General features: G+C 39.0%; 1 protein-coding gene across 2 annotated transcripts in view; it reads right to left on the bottom strand.

Annotated features, from left to right (window-relative positions):
* Positions 1-27,514, bottom strand: part of LOC124801935 (scoloptoxin SSD14-like) — a 110,396-nt gene that overhangs the window by 70,861 nt on the left and 12,021 nt on the right. For both annotated transcript variants that reach the window (XM_047263109.1, XM_047263110.1), the window contains one exon: positions 24,143-24,341. In XM_047263109.1, the coding sequence (XP_047119065.1) occupies positions 24,143-24,341 (199 nt within the window). The remainder of the gene's footprint in view (positions 1-24,142; positions 24,342-27,514) is intronic.

Here is a 27,514-nt window from a genome sequence, read left to right as displayed (position 1 = left end):
CATGGCTACACTCCATACGAATACTTTCAGAAATGACTTCCTGACACTTAAATCAATACTGGATGTTAACAAATTTCTCTTCTTCAGAAACGCTTTCCTTGCCATTGCCAGCCTACATTTTATATCCTCTCTACTTCGACCATCATCAGTTATTTTGCTCCCCAAATAGCAAAACTCCTTTACTACTTTAAGTGCCTCATTTCCTAATCTAATTCCCTCAGCATCACCCGACTTAATTAGACTACATTCCATTATCCTTGTTTTGCTTTTGTTGATGTTCATCTTATATCCTCCTTTCAAGAAATTGTTCATTCCATTCAACTGCTCTTCCAAGTCCTTTGCTGTCTCTGACAGAATTACAATGTCATCGGCGAACCTCAAAGTTTTTATTTCTTCTCCATGAATTTTAATACCTTCTCCAAATTTTTCTTTTGTTTCCTTTACTGCTTGCTCAATATACAGATTGAACAACATCGGGGAGAGGCTACAACCCTGTCTTACTCCCTTCCCAACCACTGCTTCACTTTCATGTCCCTCAACTCTTATAACTGCCATCTGGTTTCTGTACAAATTGTAAATAGCCTTTCGCTCCCTGTATTTTACCCCTGCCACCTTTAGAATTTGAAAGAGAGTATTCCAGTCAACATTGTCAAAAGCTTTCTCTAAGTCTACAAATGCTAGAAACGTAGGTTTGCCTTTCCTTAATCTTTCTTCTAAGATAAGTCGTAAGGTCAGTATTGCCTCACGTGTTCCAGTGTTTCTACAGAATCCAAACTGATCTTCCCCGAGGTTGGCTTCTACTAGTTTTTCCATTCGTCTGTAAAGAATTCGTGTTAGTATTTTGCAGCTGTGACTTATTAAGCTGATAGTTCGGTAATTTTCACATCTGTCAACACCTGCTTTCTTTGGGATTGGAATTATTATATTCTTCTTGAAGTCTGAGGGTATTTCGCCTGTTTCATACATCTTGCTCACCAGATGGTAGAGTTTTGTCAGGACTGGCTCTCCCACGGCCGTCAGTAGTTCCAATGGAATATTGTCTACTCCTGGGGCTTTGTTTCGACTCAGGTCTTTCAGTGCTCTGTCAAACTCTTCACGCAGTATCATATCTCCCATTTCATCTTCATCTACATCCTCTTCCATTTCCATAATATTGTCCTCAAGTACATCGCCCTTGTATAGACCCTCTATATACTCCTTCCACCTTTCTGCTTTCCCTTCTTTGCTTAGAACTGGGTTTCCATCTGAGCTCTTGATATTTATAAAAGTCGTTCTCTTATAAAGCTGCATGCCCTCGGGAAAAATTACGGCTGTAGTTTCCCCTTGCTTTCAGCCGTTCGCAGTACCAGCACAGCAAGGCTGACATACAAATTCATAATCAAGGTGCACAAACTGCAGTGGTTTGGGGTCTGTGGAAAGCACACTGCAGGGCATCTGGCTTGGAGCTGTCTTTAAAATAACCAGTTTTTAATAGTTCGTTACGTCACTGCAGCACCAATTGTTACTCAAATTGCTGCTGCAGATTCAGTATGATGCAACAGAGCGATACGCTGAACACTAGGGTCTTCCCTCTTGGTAGTGTCAAGTGGTCATCCAGAGCCAGTCTTCTTGTAACCTTACATTCTTGTAACCACTGCTGCCATCAATTATGTACAGTGGTTACATTCCTGCCAAATCTTTCTGCAGTATCGCAAAAGGAACATCCAGGTTCTCGTAGACCTATTACATGACCTCACTCAAACTCAGTGAGGTGCTCATAATGCCTTCTTTGCTGCCTTAAAGGTGTTCTTGACTTACATGAACTCATCACACCCAATCTCAAAGGTTACTAATGCTCATGACCATTACAGCATGCATTTAAAGCAAACCTGATTTGTATCTTCATAGCAACAGTACTAGGACCAATCTTATGTGACTGATGCAGATTTTGAACAGACATCATCTTTCATATGTAGAAACACACCTACCAATTTTTTGTTTATGCCACACAACTTCTTTTCTTGAGTGTTGCAATTTTTTTACCATCAGTGTATGTGACTGGACCTTGTTAAAGCTCTTTACGTTAGAATACAGACCCCCCATTCTAAACCATAAATACACATAAACCATAGACAAAGAGGCAAAAATTAAATTTAAATTATTTAATGTATTATATTATGTTTGCATAAATTGTAGCTCATGTGGAACTTACTTTTTCTCTTTCGAGATACACCACTGAGGACTAAATTTACTGAAAACTAAGTGTATGTATTCGGAGATCACTGAATAGGTTTTTTACGGAATATATTGAAAGCTACCACATAGTTACTTATATTGAGTTCGTGCAGTAGTAGTAGTAGTAGTAGTAGTAGTAGTAGTAGTAGTGCTGGTGGTAGCAGCATTCATACATGGATCACTTTTACAAGGGTGTTTGTCACGTTGCGGCATCAAAATTTCAGAATAAAAAATATAATTAATATATATAGACATTTACATACTAAAAGGTCTGTTTTGGCAAGTATAGTAAAAGTACCTGGGTATGAGGTTATAGCAGGAAGCCCACCAGAATTTTCTTGAAGTAATTTTTTAGCAAAAACATGTAATACCAAAATCAGTACGGACAGATGAGGACTGGAGCCTCCATCCTCCCGAACAGAAGTACACCCTGTTAAAATAACACTATCCCCTTCAACAACCTGGACTTTCCATTGTTTGGCAATTCTTTTCAATTTGACCCTAGTGCACAGTTCCAGTTTTCTTGTACATTTTAGCGAAAAAGTTAGTGCTACTCTATTCATTCACTTCTTAACACCAGTCACTGCATACACTACACACACAATGCACGCATTATTTCATTATGCAAAAAGCTACTGGTACCACTTCACTGTTATTTATTTCTAGGGTTCCCATATTATTTTCAGCTAAACTCAGGGCTTTTTAAAATAACTCAGGACAAATGAAGAAAAATCAGGACACAATAGAATTACCATCAATATAGGCTTAACAGTAATTTATTTTCATGCAGTCTTTCATACCAATGCAGAAATCCATATACAATTTTGACACAAATATAAACACAAATTTCACACATTTTGCATTGAGGATGATGGTACAGACCCCACAGGTATTTGAGTAGTAATTTTTAGTGGTGTGTATTTTATCCAAAAGTTTATTTTCATTTAGTATCACACTGTAAAAACCCTTACAACGGTGGCTAACAAATATGATTTTTAACACTGTCGGAGTTTTTCCTGTTTCTGAACTTGGCTGACATGCACTTGCAGAGCTTACAGCTCTTCTGTTGCATCCTACTGTTGGTAGTTCATTATAGTTGGTGATAACCATTCAGGTCATAGTATGCAGTTGCCAATAAGAATAGCTCAGTCTTATAATCTTTGTTGTCACAAATATTTGGTTGTTCTTTTTCCAGTGAGTGAAACTACCAACAATAAAATTTATAACTTTGGCTCTGACAGATATTTATGTTTTTTCCCCAACTATATCACAGTTTCTGAGGTGGTGGTTAGGGTGCAGATGTGTATGAATGGACATGTGGTCAGCACACTGCTCTCCTGGCCATTGTGCAGACTTTCCAAATGATGGATCTGCTGCTTCTCAGTCAAGTAGCTCCTCAATCGACATCATGAGGCTGAGTTCACCCTGTACCAGTCCTCCTTTCAAAGAAAAATCCTTGGCAGTACCAGGAATTGAACCTGGGTCCTCTGCACAGCAGTCATCTACACTAACTGCTCAGTTACTGAGGTGACAGGTTAGATCTAACAGCACAGCTTAAATTGCAGCAAGTGGAACAAAATACCAGTTCATGTCATTTACAGAGCATAGGAAATTACAAATGAGAAATCCAACTAATAACTTGTGTTCACTTCCTGTCACTCGTTGTGTGAAACATTACAGTAGCAGCATGCAATGGAAAAATCCACAGACACTCTGAGTGCACTTTTACTCCTGCCAAACAGTTGCACAGGTGTAATGGATACACTGCTTCATTGTATTAATATCATTGACCAATGGATCACGGACAGATTTTTCATATGTCACCACAACCAAAAAGCTCAATGAATGATCCAAAGCCTAGATCTGACCCAGTGGTGGTAATTTCTAATTTGAAGTGTGCTGGGGTTCAATCATGCATGAATTACAGAGTGAGGTGAACTGCTAGGTTCTATTGACTCTCAATGAGATCAATTATGCTGGTCATTTTGGGTCATAAGAGTAGAATTCACTTGCCAATCATAGATCATACCATGCTCTATGTTATGTCCAGCCACATAGCACTTGCATCTTGACCACTTCAGAACCTATGTTGTTTGTTGTGGTCTTCAGTCCTGAGACTGGTTTGATGCAGCTCTCCATGCTACCCTATCCTGTGCAAGTTTCTTCATCTCCCAGTACCTACTGCAACCTACATCCTTCTGAATCTGCTTAGTGTATTCATCTCTTGGTCTCCCTCTACAATTTTTACCCTCCACGCTGCCCTCCAATGCTAAATTTGTGATCCCTTGATGCCTCAGAACATGTCCTACCAACCAGTCCCTTCTTCTCGTCAAGTTGTGCCACAAACTCCTCTTCTCCCCAATTCTATTCAATACCTCCTCATTAGTTATGTGATCTACCCATCTAATCTTCAGCATTCTTCTGTAGCACCACATTTCGAAAGCTTCTATTCTCTTCCTGTCCAAACTATTTATCATCCATGTTTCACTTCCATACATGGCTACACTCCATACAAATACTTTCAGAAACGACTTCCTGACACTTAAATCTGTACTCAATGTTAACAAATTTCTCTTCTTCAGAAACGATTTCCTTGCCATTGCCAGTCTACATTTTATATCTTCTCTACTTCGACCATCATCAGTTATTTTGCTCCCTAAATAGCAAAACTCCTTTACTACTTTAAGTGTCTCATTTCCTAATCTAATCCCCTCAGCATCACCCGATTTAATTTGACTACATTCCATTATCCTCGTTTTGCTTTTGTTAGTGTTCATCTTATATCCTCCTTTCAAGACACTGTCCATTCCATTCAACTGCACTTCCAAGTCCTTTGCTGTCTCTGACAGAATTACAATGTCATCGGCGAACCTCAAAGTTTTTATTTCTTCTCCATGGATTTTAATACCTACTCCAAACTTTTCTTTTGTTTCCTTTACTGCTTGCTCAATATACAGATTGAATAACATTGGGGAGAGGCTACAACCCTGTCTCACTCCCTTCCCAACCACTGCTTCCCTTTCATGCCCCTCGACTCTTATAACTGCCATCTGGTTTCTGTACAAATTGTAAATAGCCTTTCGCTCCCTGTATTTTACCCCTGCCACCTTTAGAATTTGGAAGAAAGTATTCCAGTCAACATTGTCAAAAGCTTTCTCTAAGTCTACAAATGCTAGAAACGTAGGTTTGCCTTTCCTTAATCTTTCTTCTAAGATAAGTCGTGAGGTCAGTATTGCCTCACGTGTTCCAATATTTCTACGGAATCCAAACTGATCTTCTCCGAGGTCGGCTTCTACCAGTTTTTCCATTCGTCTGTAAAGAATTCACGTTAGTATTTTGCAGCTGTGACTTATTAAACTGATAGTTCGGTAATTTTCACATCTGTCAACACCTGCTTTCTTTGGGATTGGAATTATTATATTCTTCTTGAAGTCTGAGGGTATTTCGCCTGTCTCATACATCTTGCTCACCAGATGGTAGAGTTTTGTCAGGACTGGCTCTCCCAAGGCCGTCAGTAGTTCTAATGGAATGTTGTCTACTCCTGGGGCCTTGTTTCGGCTCAGGTCTTTCAGTGCTCTGTCAAATTCTTCACGCTGTATCGTATCTCCCATTTCATCTTCATCTACATTCTCTTCCATTTCTATAATATTGTCCTCAAGTACATCACCCTTGTATAGACCCTCTATATACTCCTTCCACCTTTCTGCTTTCCCTTCTTTGGTTAGGACTGGGTTTCCATCTGAGCTCTTGATATTCATACACGTGGTTCTCTTTTCCCCAAAGGTCTCTTTAATTTTCCTGTAGGCAGTATCTATCTTACCCCTAGTGAGATAAGCCTCTACATTCTTACATTTGTCCTCTAGCCATCCCTGCTTACCCATTTTGCACTTGTTGATCTCATTTTTGAGACGTTTGTATTCCTTCTTGCCTGCTTCACTTGCTGCATTTTTGTATTTTCTCCTTTCATCAATTAAATTCAGTATCTCTTCTGTTACCCAAGGATTTCTACTAGCCCTCGTCTTTTTACCTACTTGATCCTCTGCTGCCTTCACTACTTCATCCCTCAGAGCTACCCATTCGTCTTCTACTGTATTTCTTTCCCCATTCCTGTCAATTGTTGCCTTTGTATTTACTTTATTTCAACCTATTTTTGTAGGGCTTCTGTATCACCGTGATAGCCTAACTGCAGGTTTTATGTGGCTACCCTTGAGAACATTGTAGAACATTGTTATCCATTAAACACCATAGGGACACGTGCCATATCTGTAGAATTTATGAAACAAGTAGCCACAGTGCTCTCTGCTACTGTGACTGCATTGCTACTGTTTCAGAAAAACAATGGATGGAGAATTTTATGAAGCTGCACTAGGATGTTTGAAATCTAGCAGAAAAGTTTTTTGAAGTCCATATATTCAGACTGTGATTTGGAATAGCATTAATAAAAAGTTGGGCAAAAAATTAGAGACTCCTTGTGATCTTATCTATCCATCTTCTCATAATTTTGTAGTGTGATGTTCAGCTGCACACAGTTAAGTTATCAAAATACTGAAATGTTTGTAAATTGAAGAGTAAAAGGTAACAAAGCAAGTTTGAACTGAATGTCAATCTTGTATGTCCTTCACATGTAAACCTAAGAACTTCATTAGCAGGGATCACTGAAAATTAACCGCTCCAGTGGAATCCGGGGGGAAAGTTTCACAGAAATTATTATGATGACACTTGTACTAGGAATCATAACATCTACAAACTACAATTTGTCTGCCAAATTTGCAAATAAACTATTGATGAATAAAGAAATATTTTCCAATCATGTTGTCTACAGTTCTTTACCCATTATTCAGGTGATTAGAAAAGATTGCGTGCATGTGCTTCCACTTGCATCTGCCAGTTTTCCTAACATTTGAAACGAAATTTAAGTACTTGTTGGAACAGTTACCCAGACTTCCTGAGCAAAGTATCAGAAGTTAGTATTAACAGAATGTGTTGAGTGAAATGAATGATACTTACACTGAACACTTGTAGGACAATCTGTTGGAGTTGCTTTTTAATTTATCATTTATTATTGTAAGTTTGACTCAATAAATATTGCATCTATTTAAAACTGCTACATATATATATTTTTTTAAATTAGACACTTTTATCAAGAATTACAGATAGCAACATCCAGAGATATTTTTATCAAGGATTACAGATAGCAACATTCAATAACAGACTCGTTGTGCCTGTCTGAAATTCAAAGGGTCATCTTTATGGTGAGTAGCAAACTACCCATTTCCTAATATTGTAAATAGTAACATTCTCTAACCATTTCTAATGAAAGTACCTACAGAATAAACTACAGAACAACAGCTGTTAAGAATTTGCAATGTACCTCATACTAAGAATTTCTCCCGGCAGACCTAGGCAAATTATCTTCTAAATCAAACATTCTTCTGAAAACTTTGGTATTTTGCAGTCTTATTCTATATACTAAAGATGTACTGTGCAGAAATCTTGTTTTGTTATGTGGCAATCTCACTTGGATAAAAACAAGATTATACCATCAGTACCAGGCTGTGATCCTCATGTTAAATAGACAAACATAAGCAATCAGTCTGGTTTATGCAGTAGTGACATAAATTTATAAAAATTGAGAGAAAGAAATTATTTCTAATTACAGGGCAATTTTTCTCCTTGCAGTCTTTTATAAACATTTGAGGTAGTGGGCTGCAATAACATGTTGACTCATTTTTCATGGCATGAATTTCTAATGTCTTCCAAATTGGCACTTATAAAGCAATTTCTAGAGAGAAAGACATAAAGGATCTCACAAATATAGTTGGGTCAAAGCTTCACAACAAAAAGTATTACATTAATGTATCACGTGATCTCTCAAGACCATTTATTGTGCAAATTATAAAATTCTATTAGCAATCTGAACTCTAATGGCATCTAAAATATTGATATGAAGTTTTATCTTCATAACAAGAGGCAGAGAGATTGTGCTGACAAATTTTATGGCAAGAAGAAACAAAACTAAGAATTGGGAAACATAAAAATCTGATATCCCACAAAGTTCAGTACAGTCTTTGGTCCAATTCCTAATCAATATAAATGACCTTTGTAGAACTGTAAGGGCTCTTCAAAAACTATTTACTGGAGATAAACAAGGATCCAAACTCTACACAGTCAGACAGAGGACAGAATATTGCTGAACAGGGTTACAACTGTTTTGTAGGAAACAATTCCAGTGTTTAGCTCACAATGGCTCATATTATGAAATTTCAAACAAAAATGAGCTTCTGATGGCTACACACTAAATGGAACATCATGTGTGAGATTTCTTGGTTCCGTGCTGAGTTGAAAGCAGGCACAAAAAAAGACTGTTGCACATTTAGCTTTTTTGCCATAGCCTTCTTCAGAAAAGTAAAAACACACGCACTCTTCACACAAGCGAGCACACCTCATGCACATGACCGCTATCTTCAGCAGCTCTGGCCAGAATGCCAGAGCTGCTAGAGATTACGGTCATGTGTGCATAAGGTGTGCTTGCTTGTGTGAATGTGTGTCTATTTCCTCTTCTGAAGAAGGCTATGGCTGAAGGCAAAATGTGTAACACTCTTTTCATTGTGCCTGTCTGCAGCTCAATGCCTCACCTTTACAGAGTGTATCATAATAATGTTGATATTCCATCCTGGACCTCCCATTGAAACTTCCTGGCAGATTAAAACTGTGTGCCCGACCGAGACTCGAACTCGGGACCTTTGCCTTTCGCAGGAAAGTGCTCTACCATCTGAGCTACCGAAGCACAACTCGCGCCCGGTCCTCACAGCTTCATTTCTGCCAGTATCTTGTCTCCTACCTTCCAAACTTTACAGAAGCTCTCCTGCGAACCTGGCAGAACTAGCACTCCTTAAAGAAAGGATACTGCGGAGACATGGCTTAGCCACAGCCTGGGGGATGTTTCCAGAATGAGATTTTCACTCTGCAGCGGAGTGTGTGCTGATATGAAACTTCCTGGCAGATTAAAACTGTGTGCCCGACTGAGACTCGAACTCGGGACCTTTGCCTTTCGCGGGCAAGTGCTCTACCATCTGAGCTACTGAAGCACGACTCACGCCTGGTCCTCACAGCTTCACTTCTGCCAGTATCTCGTCTCCTACCTTCCAAACTTTACAGAAGCTCTCCTGCGAACCTTGCAGAACTAGCACTCCTGAAAGGCAAAGGTCCCGAGTTCGAGTCTCGGTCGGGCACACAGTTTTAATCTGCCAGGAAGTTTCATATCAGCGCACACTCCGCTGCAGAGTGAAAATCTCATTCTGGACTTCCCATTGTTTGATTCCTTGGTTTAATCTACATAATAATCTAAGCAGATGTGACATGCAGATAAACAACACAATAAGTTCAGTTGAGCATGTTTTACATTTAGGAATACCCCACTAAGCTGTTTCATATTGGAAACTTCTAATCCCCATTTTCTTATAGAATTATCTTCTGGGGTATATAGCTAAAGTAGATAAGATAAGCAGTAATCAAAAGTGACCAATAAAAGTACTATGAAAAATAGATAACAGTATGTTTCCAAGATCAGTCTTCAAAGGTCTTGGAATTTTTATTCTCATTTCCCAATAAATTTACTCTTTCATGGTAACTTTTAGTAATATTAAAATAAACAAAATAAGGCAGTTGAACTGCAATGTACATAATAACAATACAAAAGAGACCAGTCAGGTGAGTGCATATGAGTGAGAGTGTGTTGCTTGTGTGCATGTTTTCCTTACAGCTAGAAAAAGGAAGTGCATTCTGAAAACAAGCCAAGCTCCATACCTCTGTTTGTGGACCTATCGACAACATAGCATTTCTGCCTGTTGGTGAGTCATCCCCTTTATTCCTAAATAATTCGTAATTTTTCAACCAGATGTTTCTGTACATTATTCAAACTCATCTCCAATTAGACTTTGACCCTTGATTATGTCTCAGAGTGGATTCTGTATTCTGGTAGAAAGCTGTTAACAAGCTCCCGACATTAAAAAATGAGGAAATTGAGAAACTTTATGACGTGTTGGTAAATGTGCCAACACCTTGTAGATAGAGGCGGCCAAAATGCACACTCTCTAACGCAGACGGGCGTGAATTCTGGAACAGGATAAGTAGTGAATGGTAGCAAGAAAAGTACGTAGCTGCTATACTTAACTTTTATATCTTCATTGGTTTACAATGTTCTTGTAGAGACATGCTTTATACGGTAAGTATCAAACTATGTAAGGCTAATGGCGCCTTGCTAGGTAGTAGCCATGGACTTAGCTGAAGGCTATTCTGTCTGTCTCTCGGCAAATGAGAGAAAGGCTCGTCAGTGTAGTCACTAGCAAAGTCGTCGTACAACTGGGGCGAGTGCTATCCCGTAACTCGAGACCTGCCTTGTGGTGGCGCTCGGTCTGTGATCACACAGTGGCGACACGCGGGTCCGACATGTACTAAATGGACCGCGGCCGATTTAAGCTACCACCTAGCAAGTGTGGTGTCTGGCGGTGACACCACACTTTATAAATTATTAAAAAGGTAATGACATATTAGCAATATATTCTCTAAGTTACCTCACTATGAATATTTTTATTTCCTTTTTCTGATCTCTTTTCTTTAGTAGTGGATATACCATAATTAGGCTACACAAAATGACTAAATACTCATTCATGCTATAATTCATTCACAGTGTAATTTACCAATGTCTGTGAACAACAGTACATTTAGTTCATACAGAAACATTTCATGTAAATAAATGTTCATAGTTTATGAAAGGCCCTACCTATAAACCATGCACACATCAAAATTCAAAACTGCCAAAATGATGTTTTTTAAAGATTCAAATACCTTATTTGGAAGCCATCATTTTCCTCTTTCAAACAAACGTTTCACTATTTCTGAAAGTTTAATATTTCAAAAGTTATTTCGATTCACAATTTTTGTGTTCCAAAATACTCCACCCTTAAGGTGTAATTCATTCAAAAATTACAGTGATACAGTTTTGCAGATGCAAATTTTCTCCTTCCAGAGAGGTATACTTTTAGTAAAATAACATTTTGTGTGTTAATTATTCAAAATAGGAAATTTCACCATCTCAAAAGTTTTTAGCAAGTTTCTGGAATCCCTGTGCATGTTAAAATTTCCCTCTAATAAAATTGTATCTATTATTTTACCTCTTTCTAATTATATAGCTTGTGGTTAAACATATTTACTCCACTGCCAATTGTATGTTTGTGTGTTTCTCTTTTTCTGTCTTTCATGTTAATACCTAAAAATGTGGTAGTACTGTACTTCACCATTTTGCATTTTCTGTAACATAGACATTGACAACAGCAGGCATCAGACAGGGCCCCAGAGTAAAATCAACAACTTCTGCGGCAGTTCTAATGTCTTTTGCTCAGTATTATCAGTCACAAAATTTTCAGTCCACTGCATGTAGCCAATAAGTCAACTCCTGAGTCAGTACCTAATCATCGATGAATGCACTAAGTATGGTCAGTATCCAATTTTATCACATAATTTTCTGTCAGTCATGGATTAGCTTTCAGTTACTGTAAAAATGTATAATTATTGTGTTGATCATAAACACTTGTGAACTTTTTGAAACTTCATTGAGTTGGTTTAATTTACTGATTTGTGTTCCAATATTGATGCTCAAACACACTAGATACACGGTGGCATGAAATCGTTCGAGTGACATATCTTTGGATTTCCTTCTTTGGGGTTTGCGGCTGATAGCACACAGACCTTTTGTTGCTACGCCATGTGGCCTTTCAACAGCCAACAGCAGCTACCTTTGCCTACCACGACTCAAGCACATTACTTATCAGGGAACCAAATGCCATCGCCACTTCCATCTATGCAACCAGAACTTCTGAACACAAACTTTCAACATTTTTCAGCTGTGCCTGTGAATGCTATGGTTAATAGGGCCCATGCGACCACCACCATATTGCCTCTGACTATGCCTTCGTACATGTACGGACATTTAAAACAAGAGAGTGATGTATCACGAACTGTGCCTCGTGCTTCAATATGTACTGCATCCAACTTCATACAACATGGTTTTGCCGACCCATGTCATCTTGCCTTGGCCAAGGTTGAGTCTGCTGTGCCGTGTGTGCCAGCCACATTTCCGACTGAATTACAACTCTCTCCCATGACTATCGCGCGTTCCAAGCAGTGCGTTATGGATGTGGGAGATACTACTACCTCATTTCCCGACATCTTGACTGAAACAGGAACTTTGCCTGCCATGTCCCCTCTCCCCAGTGTTACCACACAAACAGTTACGTGCAATCAACCCACAAGTAATGCTGTATTATTGGACGTCCCGCATGCCAAAATTCTGAAATGCCTGCATTTGTAAAGAACCGGCCACACACCTGGCTTACACTCATGGACTCTTACATACTACTGGTGTCCACTCCAAGGAATCAAAATTCATGTGCCTCACCAGACATTTACACGACCATTTGGACTTAATCAGTGACACTGTGGTGCATCCATCCTCCCCCCCCCCCCCCCCCACCCCCTACCCCACCCCACCCCACCCCCACCCCCACATACTGCCTTACTGCGCAATACACAAATGTGAAAGGACTTATCTGTGAATGTTTGTTGCTACCTTCTGATGGGACCATTCGCCACATTATTCACAAGGAACATTTAGGCAACCTCATTCCGTCCACACTGTGGTGTCGTCTATGTACCCTTGCAACATGTAACTTCCTGCCAGATGCAACACTGTGGTCCATCTGGTTAATGAAACTCCTGGAAACATTACAACTGCAACTCCTGCCTCTCACATCAATCTCACTCGACAAGAAGCTGTTAGTGGCGGATCGCGCTTTCAAGATAATTCGCCAGCGTGAACTTTTATTTCACATTCCAGCATCCTCCACTCAGTCAAGTGACGTCAGAGCAGTACTGCCCCCTCCACCACCCAGTATCAGATGCGCGTGTCCATGCACCTAGCAGCCAGCACGAGTGCTTCCATCTGGCGGCCTGAACCATGAACCTGCGATGCAGACTGTCCCCCCCCCCCCCCACACACACACACACACTCCCTTTGGCAGCCTCAAGTGACACACAGTGCAGCATTGCAGCAACCTCCGGTACTAATGCAGGTACTCAACTGCACCCACATTATCCCTTATGCTGGTTTCACGCCATGTTCAGCGATGCCACTCACAACTGTCAGTCACCATGTGCTGTGGAAAACATGCAATACGACATGCATTAGGTGCCTCGTCTCATGCAAAAAATACATGGTGCCACAGTCACGAGCATTCAGCATATATCACCTCACCAGTCAGCAGGTGCCTGTATGTGCATGATGGTACCAATAACCAAAAGTTTTTGATTGACAGTGAGGCTGACACAAGTCTCATTCCCCTGTCACTTGCACCCCCAAATCTGTGACCTTTGCCTACATTACTATGGGCTGCAAACAATTCAAACATCAATGTGTTTGGTTCAGCTCCAATCACGTTGGAATTATCCACCTCTCTGCTGTTTCCATGGACATTCCACGTAGCAAACGTCAGTTACCCAGTGCTAGGCATTGATTTCCTAGGCCACCACTCGTTTTCTATCAATACAACGGACAATACCATGAGTCATCTACCTACTGATATGACTATTCCTCTCATGTCTGCCTCTTGAGTGCAACTCCCACCCCCTTGTGACTGTTCTCTTAGCTCTTTTACAGTTGAGTGTGTTTTGCTTACAGCTAAACTCGCAAGTGCAGCTTGTGACATGGTAGTTCAATGCCAACAGATTAGCAACCTCCAAACTAATCAAGCCACATTACAATGACTCATCGAGGATACTGCTCATGCCCTCGACCTCACCAGACCGGAGATCTCCAGGCTTTGCAGCACCAGCTGTTCAGCATCACCACCTGCTGCTGCCACCAACCACCATGTGACGGATGATATTAAGGTCAGTGTTCCTTCCTCACCTAGTGAGCAATGTGATCCCCAACACCAACCGCAGTGTTTTGGCTGTCACCAATGGTGCATGTCACAAACAGCACACTACTGAAGGCCCTTAGACATAAAGCTCGGAGACTGAACCCTCATAACCTCAAGATCGCTTCTTCTGTCGCCACATCCCTAAGGCTACATCACTACTAATGCCATTGACAGATGCTCTGTCAGGCCCACATACAACAGGCACACACAAAGTGCCATGGACTGAAGAAATGGAGTGCACATTTGTGGATTTGAAACAGGCCCTCGCACAAGCCGTCACCTTAGCTCATCCAGTCGTGGACGCCAAAATCTCCATCACCACAGACACCAGTGATTCTTCCATTGGGGCCATCCTACAACAGCATGTAGGAGACAAAGTACAACCCCTACATTTATTCTCACAAAAGTTATCACCCTCCCAGAAGAAATGGTCAGCATTCAACAGAAAGCTACTTGCTGTGTATGAGGCTATATGTTATTTCTGCAAAGACATTGAGGGTAGAGATGTTACGGTCTTCATTGACAACTGCCCCCTCGCAGATGCTTTACACAACCCACCTGGGGACCCCCGTTCCCACCAGTCTGCCACGTGGACCTTCTCTCCAACATCTCTGACATAGATAGTGTCATTGACTTTGATGCACTTGCCCTAGCACAACATCATGTCACAGAAATAATGAAATTACTCATAACAATTCCATGTCTCTTAAGATCAAGCCTCGTCCCACTGCAGCGTGATGGCTCAACTCACTCATCCCATCATCTGTGAGAGGACAGGTTTTCACTGCCATACACAACCTCTTCCAGCCAAGTGTCAAGGCTTATCACCAAACCCTTAATGTGGTCTGGAATTAAAGCTCAGTGGTGCAACTGGACATGAGCATGTGTTGCATGCCAATGCTTCAACGTTGATAGGGTTGCGCAGCCCCCAACTGGCATGTTTGATTTACCCCCAGATCGCCTCAGACATGTAAACCTTGATTTGGCTGGTCCACTCCCCCCTCACAAAACTATAGATACATCCTGTCAATTATCAATAGGGCTACTCCTGTGGTGGACATTTCTGCAGACTCTGTTGCTCATTCTTTCATGTTGTTGTTGTTGTGGTCTTCAGTCCTGAGACTGGTTTGATGCAGCTCTCCATGCTACTCTATCCTGTGCAAGCTCCTCCATCTCCAAGTACTTACTGCAACCTACATCCTTCTGAATCTGCTTAGTGTATTCATCTATTGGTCTCCCTCTACGATTTTTACCCTGCAAGCTGCTCTCCAATACTAAATTAGTGATTTCTTCATGCCTTACAACATGTCCTACCAACCGATCCCCTCTTCTCGTCAAGTTGTGCCACAAACTCCTCTTCTCCCCAATTCTATTCCATACCTCCTCATTAGTTATGTGATCTAACCATCTAATCTTCAGCATTCTTCTATAGCACCACATTTTGAAAGCTTCTATTCTCTTCTTGTCCAAACTATTTATCGTCCATTTTTCACTTCCATACGTGGCTACACCCCATACAAATGCTTTCAGAAATAACTTCCTGTTACTTAAATCTATACTCAATGGTAACATTTTTCTCTTCTTCAGAATCGCTTTCCTTGCCATTGCCAGTCTACATTTTATATCCTCTCTACTTTGACCATCATCAGTTATTTTGCTCCCCAAATAGCAAAACTCCTTTACTACTTTAAGTGACTCATTTCCTAATCTAATTCCCTCAGCATCACCCGACTTAATTCGACTACATTCCATTATCCTCATTTTGCTTTTGTTGATGTTCATCTTATATCCTCCTTTCAAGACACTGACCATTCCATTCAACTGCACTTACAAGTCCTTTGTTGTCTATGACAGAATTACAATGTCATTCCCGAACCTCAAAGTTTTTATTTCTTCTGCATGGATTTTAATACCTACTCTGAATTTTTCTTTTGTTTCCTTTATCTCTTGCTCAATATACAGATTGAATAACATTGGGGAGAGGATACAACCCTGTCTCACTCCATTCCCAACCACTGCTTCCCTTTCATGTCCCTTGACTCTTATAACTGCCATCTGGTTTCTGTACAAATTGTAAATAGCCTTTCACTCCCTGTATTTTACTCCTGCCACCTTCAGAATTTGAAAGATAGTATTCCAGTTAACATTGTCAAAACTTTCTCTAAGTCTACAAATGCTAGAAATGTAAGTTTGCCTTTCCTTAATCTATTTTCTAAGATAAGTCACAGGGTCAGTACTGCCTCACGTGTTCCAATATTTCTCCGGAATCCAAACTAATCTTCCCCCAGATCAGCTTCTACCAGTTTTTCCATTTGTCTGTAAAGAATTCACGTTAGAATTTTGCATCTGTGACTTATTAAACTGATAGTTTGGTAATTTTCACATCTGTCAACACCTGTCTTTCATAACCACACAGATTTCTCACTTCGGCTGTCCACCCTGTGTTACAACAGATCAAGGCCGGCTTTTTTCCAAATTATGCAAACTCTGCAGGGTGACACAATCCCGGACTACTGCCTACCACTCCCAAAGTAATGGCCTCATGAAAAGCTGCTCTCATGTGCCACAACTCCTCATGGTCTGATGCATTACCCTGGGTTCTCCTGGGTATTTGTGCATCCTTCAAGGAGGACATCAAGACCTCCCTGGCCAAAATATTGGCCATTGTTTCTTACAGTCCAGTTCATTGAGGACTCACCTTCACTTGCAGACACTGAACTCCCTCCACTAGTAGAGCAGGCGCGCTCCCATATTTCTAGACAGCGTTTGCTACCTCCCTGTTCTCACTCCACTCCGACCATGTTTATCCACAAGGAACTAAACAAGTGTGACTATTTGATGTTATGCAAGACTCAGTGCATGCAGCTTTACAATGCCCACATTCTGGCCTTCATAAAGTGATAGCCCGTGCATCGAACACATTTGACATCCACCTATGAGACCGCCCTCTCACCGTTTCAGTTCACTGGCTGAAGCCAACATGGACCATTACAGACGACACTGTGGATGAGTCTGCTCCTGTCGAACTGCCTACATCAATGCACGAGGTCTCTGCTGACAGTGACGTCTTGCTGCCTGACGGCTGCTCGGTAGTAGCTCCAACTCCAGCCTGTTCGAGTCGGGCCCCTGATGGCAAAGGTTCCCCTTCTTCACCATTCACCCACTTTTCCCCTTCCCCTACTAGCTCTTTTACCATCCAAACAGAAGTGTCCCGTTTCACTACAGTTTCTCTCTACAGTTATGCGACAATTTCCTTTTCATCCTTCATGCTCCTCCCCGCTCCGCCAATGACCCTACCACCTCTTCCATTTCTATCATCAAACACCTCTAACTCCCCCCACCCCACTGCCCCCCAGGTGCGGAGATCAATGTGATCTCTTCTTTCATCAATGCTATAGACCTCCTAACCATCACACTCACTCCCCTCCCCCCCTCCCCCCCCAACCAATTTTGATGGTCCGCCCCACTCCCACGTGGGCTGCTTATTATGCCCACCTGTGTGGCACAAGGACTATGTCACAAGATGTACCTACTGCTCCTGGATCTTCACCTGTGAGCAGTGTCTCCAATGCCTCCCCCCCCCACCCCCCAGCATAATGCCACAAGTGCTCTGCTCTTCCGGGGGAGGGGGGGAGGGGAGGGTCTCTGTGGCAGCTTGCAATTGGTCGAGTGACCTATCTTTTAATTGCCTTCTTTGGGGTTTAGGGCTGATAGCTTACCTTCAATTCATTCTGATGATCTGAACTGGAGTGACTGTGTGTTGATGTATAGTGGTATCAAGCTGATAATTAAAGTACTTATCTCTACATGTAGAATCTTAGCACATTCATTTAAGCCATCATACCTAATTCCACAGAAAGCTAGTCATTGAAACTGAACTAAGTGTTAATAAATGTGAAGAGAATGAAAAGCAAATTCTACTATTTATGTACATTTTTAATAACAGTTTACCACATTTAGTAATCACTGGAGGAAGATTAAAGAAGAGACAGAGGCATTCAAAACAGGTCACTAAGTTACAAACTAAAGGATTAGCAGCTTTTTTTAAAGTGGAAGCACTCCTTGTGATGAAGCAAGCTGGGATCTCTTTACTTCCTCTCTTGTTTTGCCATCTGCCTCCTTAAATTCATTTTTTTCATTTTTGACTAATTACCATTGACATACGTGAGTATGATTTGCATTTTCATAAAAGAGAAAGGTTGGCCCTTAGTCTTAAAGAATATGCCACCAGGTCTAATTTTGTGCTTAGTTTTGTGTATGTAATTAATTTCCTAATTCATTTTGACCATTCTTGGTTAATATCTTTTGTTATAGGGTAAAATATATAATTTTTTAGTGGCGTAAATTCTATTGTTGACTTACAAACAAATATAAATTCTGTATTAATTATAAACATTTGGAAGAAGAACTACTAGGATTCTTAAAGTATTTATTTGGCTCCATATGAAAACATATTAGCAAAGCTCCCCTTAATTAGTTCCAAAATAATTACCAAGTTTGTCAAAAGTATTGTTTGTGTAACTATATCTGTTAATTTTATTATTTAAACAACCTTTGTGCTAGAAGAAACTGTTAGAAAGAAGGCATTTTCAATGTAGTCAATTAATTGAATGAGTTATGTTTTAATTGTAATTTCTGTAACTTAAAACATCAAACAGTGTATAGTTTCAATGTGTATTATTGTGAGGATATATAAAGGATGGATTTTTGGTGCTGAGACAGTCAATCCGTGGCTGATTTTCAGATGAGAAACCTGCATTGGTTAGGTCAACAACAATACATCAACTTAACAGTGAAATAAGTGTAACACAAATAGGTCATGTGTTAAAACAATGACAGTGGCTGTTCAGTAGTGTCACACGTACCGTATTATTTTGCAAGAACTGTGTGGTTAGGTTTTTATTGCTCATAGATGTTCAATTGTAAACTATTGTAGCAGTACGCTGACATTTGTCTGCAAACTATTAATGAGGCTTATCAAAAGTTAACCAATAGTGAACTGGCCATAAAACTATGTAATCTTGAGGGGTTGTGAACAGTGAAAGTAAAGAGCTGCAAAAAGCAACTGTGCAACTGTTGGCTACATCGTTTACAGTAGTCAGTGTTGAACTCCCACCCCCCATTTTCTAGTCAGTATAACAATGCAGTACGTCAACACCAAGGATTATCAACAAAAAAAATAAAGCAGGCAAATGTCACATCCTGCTAATTTTAGTATGTTATACATAGCTTCAGGAAGCACAATTTTTATTGCAGTTTAACAATAGGTAATTATTAAACCAGTTGCAGACAACATCTTTACTTTATTAATGTGAGCCTTGACATCATCCTACACGATGGCATCTACAGTGTATGATCACTAAGTCGACCATCACATAGGAATCAGATCATGTATGCTATTTTATAACTGAAGACCACATGGAAAGAAGGGGTTAAGTCCATTTTATAGATTTTTCAGAAGAGCAATTTTAAAGTTTAAAACATTACAGTTTTGTTGGTTATTGAAATATGCTTTTGTAATTTATATGGTACATTCAATGACCTTTTCTTTAGGGTTCCCTAAAAGTGGAAAAAAATATTATTAAAAATTGGGTCCTGTATGTCTTTTTATCTGAATATTTATTTTTTAAATTCTTTGTATAATATACTAATTAGATTCTAAAGGTCAGAATGTAATGTGATACTGGGATGATACTTCACTATAAAACTTCCCTACAACTCCATTGACAAACACATCTATTCATCTTTGAGTCTAGTCATTATTGTACAGGTTGTTTGTGACTAATCGGGTTTTAGGAAAAAAACTGTTTATCAATATTCTGTTTTTATTTTTATTGAACTCATTTAAATTTTAATGATTAATAAGCCCATGTCTCAACTTTTGTATCTTTAAATCACCTGGTATACAACTACCAACAATTATTCAATAAATGGTTACAACACATACATTAAAAATATAGTTAATAGGACTTAATTTCAGTTATCAGCATAAATTACAGTTTACTTATTACAAACAAATAACTTAAAATGTGTTTGTAAATTCACTGTCAGAAAGGAATATTTGTATAATACTCTTTAGCCCCTGTGTCACAGAACACCTTCATTCTTGCAGATTACTATAGTTTCCCTTGATGATAGGTAGCAATCCTGAAACATTGGACATGCAACCTCTTATTAGAGATCAATAGGTTTGTTATAGTAAAGCAGGTCCTTCTATTTCATGGGCAGATATGATCTAGTTTCATTTAATTACTGTGACAAGTCCTTACCACCCTGCCTTCGTAACAGGGTGAAGGGAACAAAATCTCCCCTCCTGCAAGTTCTGGTCCCTCTTCCATTTGTCCAGCAGGAGCAGTAACAACTGATGTGATCCAAGATCCATTGTAAGTGCCACAATATATGATAATCCTTGGATGGTGACGTTCTTTCTTCATCTCCTTAATAAATCCCAATGTGAATGAATATTTTGGTCAGTGTCTTGGTTATCAGTCCAGTCACCTATCATTAAGCCATGAACTTCAAGAACCTGAAAAGGAGTGGGTTTTGCACGTGCATCCTTAATTATGTCTGTCCAGTCCTTTGGGAGCTCAGCTTTTGGTTTACATCTGATGAGGCCCATGTCTTTGTCACTTTCCAGGTATGAAAGTCTTCTTACTGGAAATGTCACCCGAATTGATTCAAATCACTTTCACGATGGACAAGGTAATGGATGAATATGAAAATTGTGTGGTTTTTGTTTTGACCACCACATGTGTCATAGAAGATTTCCAAATTCTTAGCCTCAGGATCCAAGAACAGAGTAACATAATGAGGCAGAAGGAAACTACTTCACTTGAAGCTTTCTTCCCTATGGTTTCAGGGTAAACACAAACACTGCATTACTGCCTGAGAGTCGACGTATGTTAAATAGATTTAGAGAAAGCTGTCACTTATAATAGGCAATGTTGGTGCTGATGTGTGGCTATGGAAGATTTTGTTGGAAATCCATACATATTGATTCTGTGTTTGTAAACTTTCTACTGCTGTTGAGATTGTCTTTTATACTGACAGAATGCATCAACTTTATGGCTGTGCAGTTCATATTCAATCTTCTCTCTCTTAATATTACTTTGAAAGTCTGATCTTTCCTTTGCATTTGTTGCATGTGTGAGTTGTGCCTCTAGAGATTTGAAAGTTACAGAAAACTTATCACAAATACTGCATGTATCACTTCGAGGGAAACCGAATGAGATATTAAATTTTGTATTAAATATTTTATGATAATTTCCATATGATATAGAACAAGTAGAATGTGTCTCTTGAAACATCTTGAACATCTTCTTGATTGTGAGTTCTTCAGGGCAAATAAAGTTTCTGAGTTTTATTTATGCTGTAATGCCTGGACCATCCTTTAAATGATTTGATGTGAGCGCAGATGTTTTGCTCTGTTTCTGTTGACAGTTTATGGACTTGGTTTCTGTGTTTCCCTCATTTATGAATTGGAACTCCTGATAGTTTCTAATACATTCTTTGAAATACTGTGCAGTGATACAAAGACCTTATGACAAAGAAACAATTCTGTCACAGTAATGTCTCTCATTATTGTGACCTTGTAATGAAATGTATAATCATGTAAAGTAGCTACCGTCTCATCTCTGGGAGGCCTTAGGCATAGTACATTGTCAACAGAAATCAGTCTTGTCAGGTGACAACTTTGCTCATTCCAGACCTTCAGCAAATTGAAATGAGATATTAATGTAGACTTCTCTGCATCAGTTAGCAAACCAGTACAATTCTTCTTGCAGTTACAATGCTCTCGTATTTCATGTGACATTGTTCTTAGCTTTTTAGATACGTCAGGTTGTCTACCATAGTTCTGTCTTTTTCTAGACTTACCACTGCAGCTTGACTCTGGATATTCCATCGCCAGTTGAAAGACTGACCTGAGTTGGGTTTTACACAAAATTCTCTCTACCGCACCACAAAGCGCTGAAGTGATTGTCAAGGCTGCTCTGTGTTAGTACAAATCACGGCACGAAATTCAGTTCCACCACAGCACAAAGAAAAGAAGCTAATGTCAATTCTGCTCTGTGTCAGCTTTGACAATACATAAGAAAGATCAACAATGACATTGCATTGAACAATGTCAACAATGAGACTTCCATAAAAGCAGACAAAAAAAATCAATACAGCTCAGAAATCTGCACCTGCTGGACTTCACCCCTTCTGTCCATGTAATGGATGGACTCGACCCATTTTCTCCATGTATACCATATTTTAATCTGGCTACAACTGTGTGACTATATCCATCACATTCATTTAAGTTCACCCAACTGAAAGTACATCCAATGAACTTCATGATGACATCACTAACTCATTTACGTGAGATTTGGACTTAGCCCTTTCTTTCCGTGTAGTCTCCAATTTCAGTCTCTGTGGATAGATTTACATCCACATCAGTGCTCTACAAGACATTGTATTTTGAGTGATTAAGGGTATTTCGTACACAACTATTGCTGTATCCCACTACTGGTGCTTGTGGGTGTGAGTGCACTGTCCCTGTGAATATGAATCAGCCACCATCTGTATCAGCGAGGGCAAGCCACTATAGGCCACCAGTAGGAAGTGGCATGCAGCACATCTCTGCAGCAACATCTACTGGCAGCCTGTGCCTATATATGTGTGGAGCAGTGCTCACAGACTCTCTCTATGTTATTCTAGTTTGTATCATGCACATCAGTTGTTCTGTGTCTTGTGGAGTTCTGAGAGCTATTTCCATATTGTTCAGAGGTTTGAATAAAGCCATATTTGTGTGACCCGGATCTGGTTTGTGTATTACTCGGTCACTAGAGCTATCATTTCCCCCATTTCCTGTTCTATTTGCAAATGATGAAATCCACTCCCATTTTTGGTTCTTTTCTATTTCCTTTATTAATCCCATTTCATAAGTGTCTGAGACTCAAGAGAAATACTCAACAATTAGTGAGCAACAATATTAAAAGGATAGATTACTATTCATTACGTAGGGGAGTCATTGAGTCGCAGACAGGACCGAGGAATGAGGCTGCTAACCATTTAAACATTTGGACAAAATGGTCCTTCTTCAGAAATAGAAAACACACACACATTCACAGAAGCACAACTCACACAAACATGGCCAGTGCCTCATGCCGCTGTGGCTCAACTGCGGACTGTGACTGCATTTGACGTGAGCAGCAATCTGGTGTGGGGTGATGGGGAAAGGGGGAGGCTTGGAGTGGGGAGAGATAAAAATGTTGGGGTAGGAGATGATGTGCTGCCTTTGGGAACTTACAGGGATGTGGTAATCTTTGACTAATCACTAAAATATAATGGGTCCTGTGTTTGAACCCTGCCACTGCTTAATGTTTTAATGTAATAATTGGATATAGGCAATTAATTATGTTATAACTGATTTGATTCATGCTCACAGAAATGATTATTATTGAGATGTATGAATACGTTTAAAAAGTAGACATCACTTATATGTAAACATTTACATTCAGAATTGTTCACCATAACAGGTTGGTATACAGGTTTTGGCACATTTCTATTTGATTCATAACTGTTTAATATATGTATATACGGTAGTAGGGTGTAGCGGGCTTAGTGTTACTTCGTGCAGGCATTGCTGAGAAAGTGCCTCCATGTGTCTGGAATTTACATCATATGGTTCCCCACACCAAGATTCCAGTTATCCCAGTATATCACTCGACAACATTCTGATAGGATATGCCTTCATTTCTCATTTAATTTCATTTCCCATAAATCATTGGCATGTCATTTATAGTAAAGGTGAATCTAAATTCTTCTCTGATAATGACAGTCTGTTTTACTTTTCATTATCACAAGTATATCACTTTATAACTGGCTTGAAACACTATTTTTATCAGTGTGTTATTGTTTCTGCTCTCTTAAGTCAGACTTCTAAGGCCTGAGTAAATGTCACTTACCTGAGTGTCTCACTTTTTTTAATGTTGTCCTCATTTGACTTAAGAAGTTCTGCTAAGTTGGAATTAACCTCAAAGCCTTCCTGACAGATTTTAACTGATGGATACACAAGATCGCTCCAGGTCACATTCCCACTTTTATAGGTATTAAATGCTTCCCAGTAACCTTTCAGCTCACCAGGCACAGCAGCAGCCATCCCACCTAGAATTATGCAGTCAACAAAAAAATTCAGTAATATTATGTGTGAATAACAGATTGATAAACAGAGAAATGGACAATACTCACCATATAGTTTAAATACACCCTATCAAAAAAATAAAACAAAATACTTATATGATTTGTGACTGTTCTGTTTGTTATAGAAACATGAGATAGGGAACTGTTGTCTGAAGGAGGCTGGACTAGAATATTTTTGAATAATCATAATGTACTGAAGGAATGGTCTGTGCACGAGTACAGGTTAAACCAAAGAAGTGTAGCAAATGTTCACATTGGGTTCTATAAACAAATGAAGTAGTAAAAGTAATAATTCACCATATATTTGAGATGTCGAGTGGTCTTTTATAATTATTTATTTTATGGCCTTCATTGGACCACTCTAGTCAAAAATACAAAGTTGTAAACAAGTTGTTACACAGGGATACAATTTGGCTCAACAATAACTTAATATGATATTTAGGTAATATAATTATTAGAGTCTATTCTTATATGAAAGGTGTTTTGCTCTTCTGTCTGCCCAATATTTCTTCATTCTTTCAGATATTTTCTTTCTTCCTTCATCTGAGACCACTCTTCCTGTACTCCTTTTATTGATTTTCATTTGTAGTCTGGTTTGCGGGTCTTGCAGTATTCTGGTTTTCTCTGTCTTGTTTTTTAGATCATCTACTGTAATTTGGAGTTCTTTTATATCTTCCTTAATTTCTGTGATCCATTTAATGTCGCTCTTGCTATTCCACAATTTTTGTATTATTTTTTTACTAATTCTGTTTTCTGGAGTTCTCATCAGATGTCCAAAGAATGAGATGTGTTTCTTCCTGATCGTGCTCATGACTGGTTCTATTTTCTTATATACTGTTTCATTTGATGCTATTCTCCAATGTCCATTTATTTTATACTGTTTATTTATACATGTTCTAATTATTCTTCTTTCTATTTTTAGTATTCTGTCAATTTCTGCTGTATTAGTTGTTTTGAAGATAGTTTCAGCTGCATACGTTATTTCTGGTTGTGTAACTGTTTTATAGTGTTTTAATTTTGCATCTATAGATAGGCTTTTTTTGTTTATTTATTTATTATTTGTCCCGTAGATTAAATCAGTACAATGGCTTGTACAACTGATATGGGATAAGTCAATACAAATATACAGTTTACAGGAGTCTAAAATAGTAAACAAGAGTATAGAAGAAAGATTATTTTACATTACCTACCAAATTATGTTACTTAAAGTTACAGCTTTACAGAGAATTGTTACATGATGTGACAAGACTGACTTAACAACATTCAGCTTTGATACATTATCATGCACTAAGACGATTTTGATTCCAAATATGCCTGGATGGTATAAAAGCATTCTTTTATTAAAAGAGATTTCACTGCCTGTTTGAATTTATTTATTTCTTGGATTTCTTGTATAAAAGTTGGAAGATGATTATATAATTTTATTCCCATGCACTTGACACCATCACTGTACAGTTTTGTTGAGTGGGGAAGTATTCTTAGAGAGGTTTTTGATCTTGTGTCATAATCGTGGTAGTCCATATTTTTGCTAATTTTGTTGATACTTTTTTTGGTAAAGGGGCAAAATATTTAGTTTCTTAAATAATGGTTTACTAGTGTCTCTCTGTTTTTTGAACATAATTGTTCTGACTATCTTCTTTTGCAGTTTGAATATCTTAATTGATTCAGAATTATGGCCCCAGAAGATGATTCCGTAGTTAAGTACAGAGTGAAAGAGTGCATGGTACATTGTGGTTAGGGTACTTGTGTTAGTGACGTTCCTTATTGATCTAATCATGAAGCATACTCTACTAAGTTTTGTGCTGGTAACGTCAATGTGCCTTTTCCATGTGAGCGTATCAGTAATAGTGACCCCCAAAAATTTTATTTCATTTTCAAGTTTAACATTATTTTTTTCCAGTGATATAGTTGGTAGTAATGGATTTCTGTTTTGGGCAGTGTGAAAGGTTATTCCAATTGTCTTTTTTGCATTAATCAGCAGCCTGTTACTTTGAAGCCATCGACTTATTTGATCTGTGGTTCTGTCTATATTAGATTGGAGAATTTGTTCGGGCGCAGATATGAGTATAGAGGTGTCGTCAGCAAATAAAAGGGTTTTTGTGTTTGGTAGGCTGTGAGGAAGGTCATTTATGTAAAGTAAGAACAGCAAAGGGCCCAGGACGGAGCCTTGGGGAACGCCTTGCTTTATGGTACGTATGGAGGAGTGTACAGTGCTAGCTGTACCTGAGAGCTTAGTTTCATTTAATTCGACATACTGCTGTCGATCTTCCAGATAGCTTTTAAACCAGTTATAGGCATTTCCTCTTATTCCATAGGAATGCATCTTTTGCAGAAGTATACTATAATTAACCATGTCGAATGCCTTTGTTAGATCTAGGAAGATACCTATGGCTGGGAGTTTTTTGTCCACAAGCTCCAGTGCATGATCTAGAAATTCTTGTATTGCATCTGTTGTAGCTTTCTTACTTTGGAAGCCGAACTGAGCAGGTGACAGGATATTTTCTTTGTCTAGAAAGGACATGATTCTGGTGGCCATTATATATTCAAATACTTTACTAAAAGTTGAAAGTAGTGCAATGGGTCGATAATTACTGGGATCCTCTTTGCTTCCTTTTTTGTGGACAGGTATAATTTTTGCAATTTTGAGCATACCAGGAAATGTACCATTCAGGAATGAGAAGTTTATTATGTGAGCTAGGGGTTTACTGATAAAGTTACTGCAATTATGAAGGAGGAAGCATGGGATTTGATCTTGTCCAGCAGATGATTTTTTTTTTTTAATTTTGCTATGAAGTGCCTTTTCAATTTCAATTTCAGATGTAGGCCTTAAAAATAGAGTATCAGAGCATAAGTATGGTTCTAGTTGTAAGGGACAGCTATTTTTAAGATGGTTAGCCAGGTTTTCTACTGTTTCTGTAAAGTAGTTATTGAATTCCTCTGCTGTTTCTTTCCCACTAGAGACTAATTTTCCATTTATTTTTAAGCTAATATCACTTTGTAGCTGTTTTCCTCTATTAGTATGTATGTAGTTTTGGTAATGTAATTTACGTAGTTCAGTTTTTTTACTCTGTTCTGCCATGATGGCTTCTCATTTAGATTGTATGTTATTATTTTGCCTAAATATTTAAATTGATCAA

This window comes from Schistocerca piceifrons, chromosome 1 (assembly GCF_021461385.2).
Source record: "Schistocerca piceifrons isolate TAMUIC-IGC-003096 chromosome 1, iqSchPice1.1, whole genome shotgun sequence".
NCBI lineage: Eukaryota > Metazoa > Arthropoda > Insecta > Orthoptera > Acrididae > Schistocerca > Schistocerca piceifrons.
This window is presented reverse-complemented; position numbering and strand designations above follow the sequence as displayed.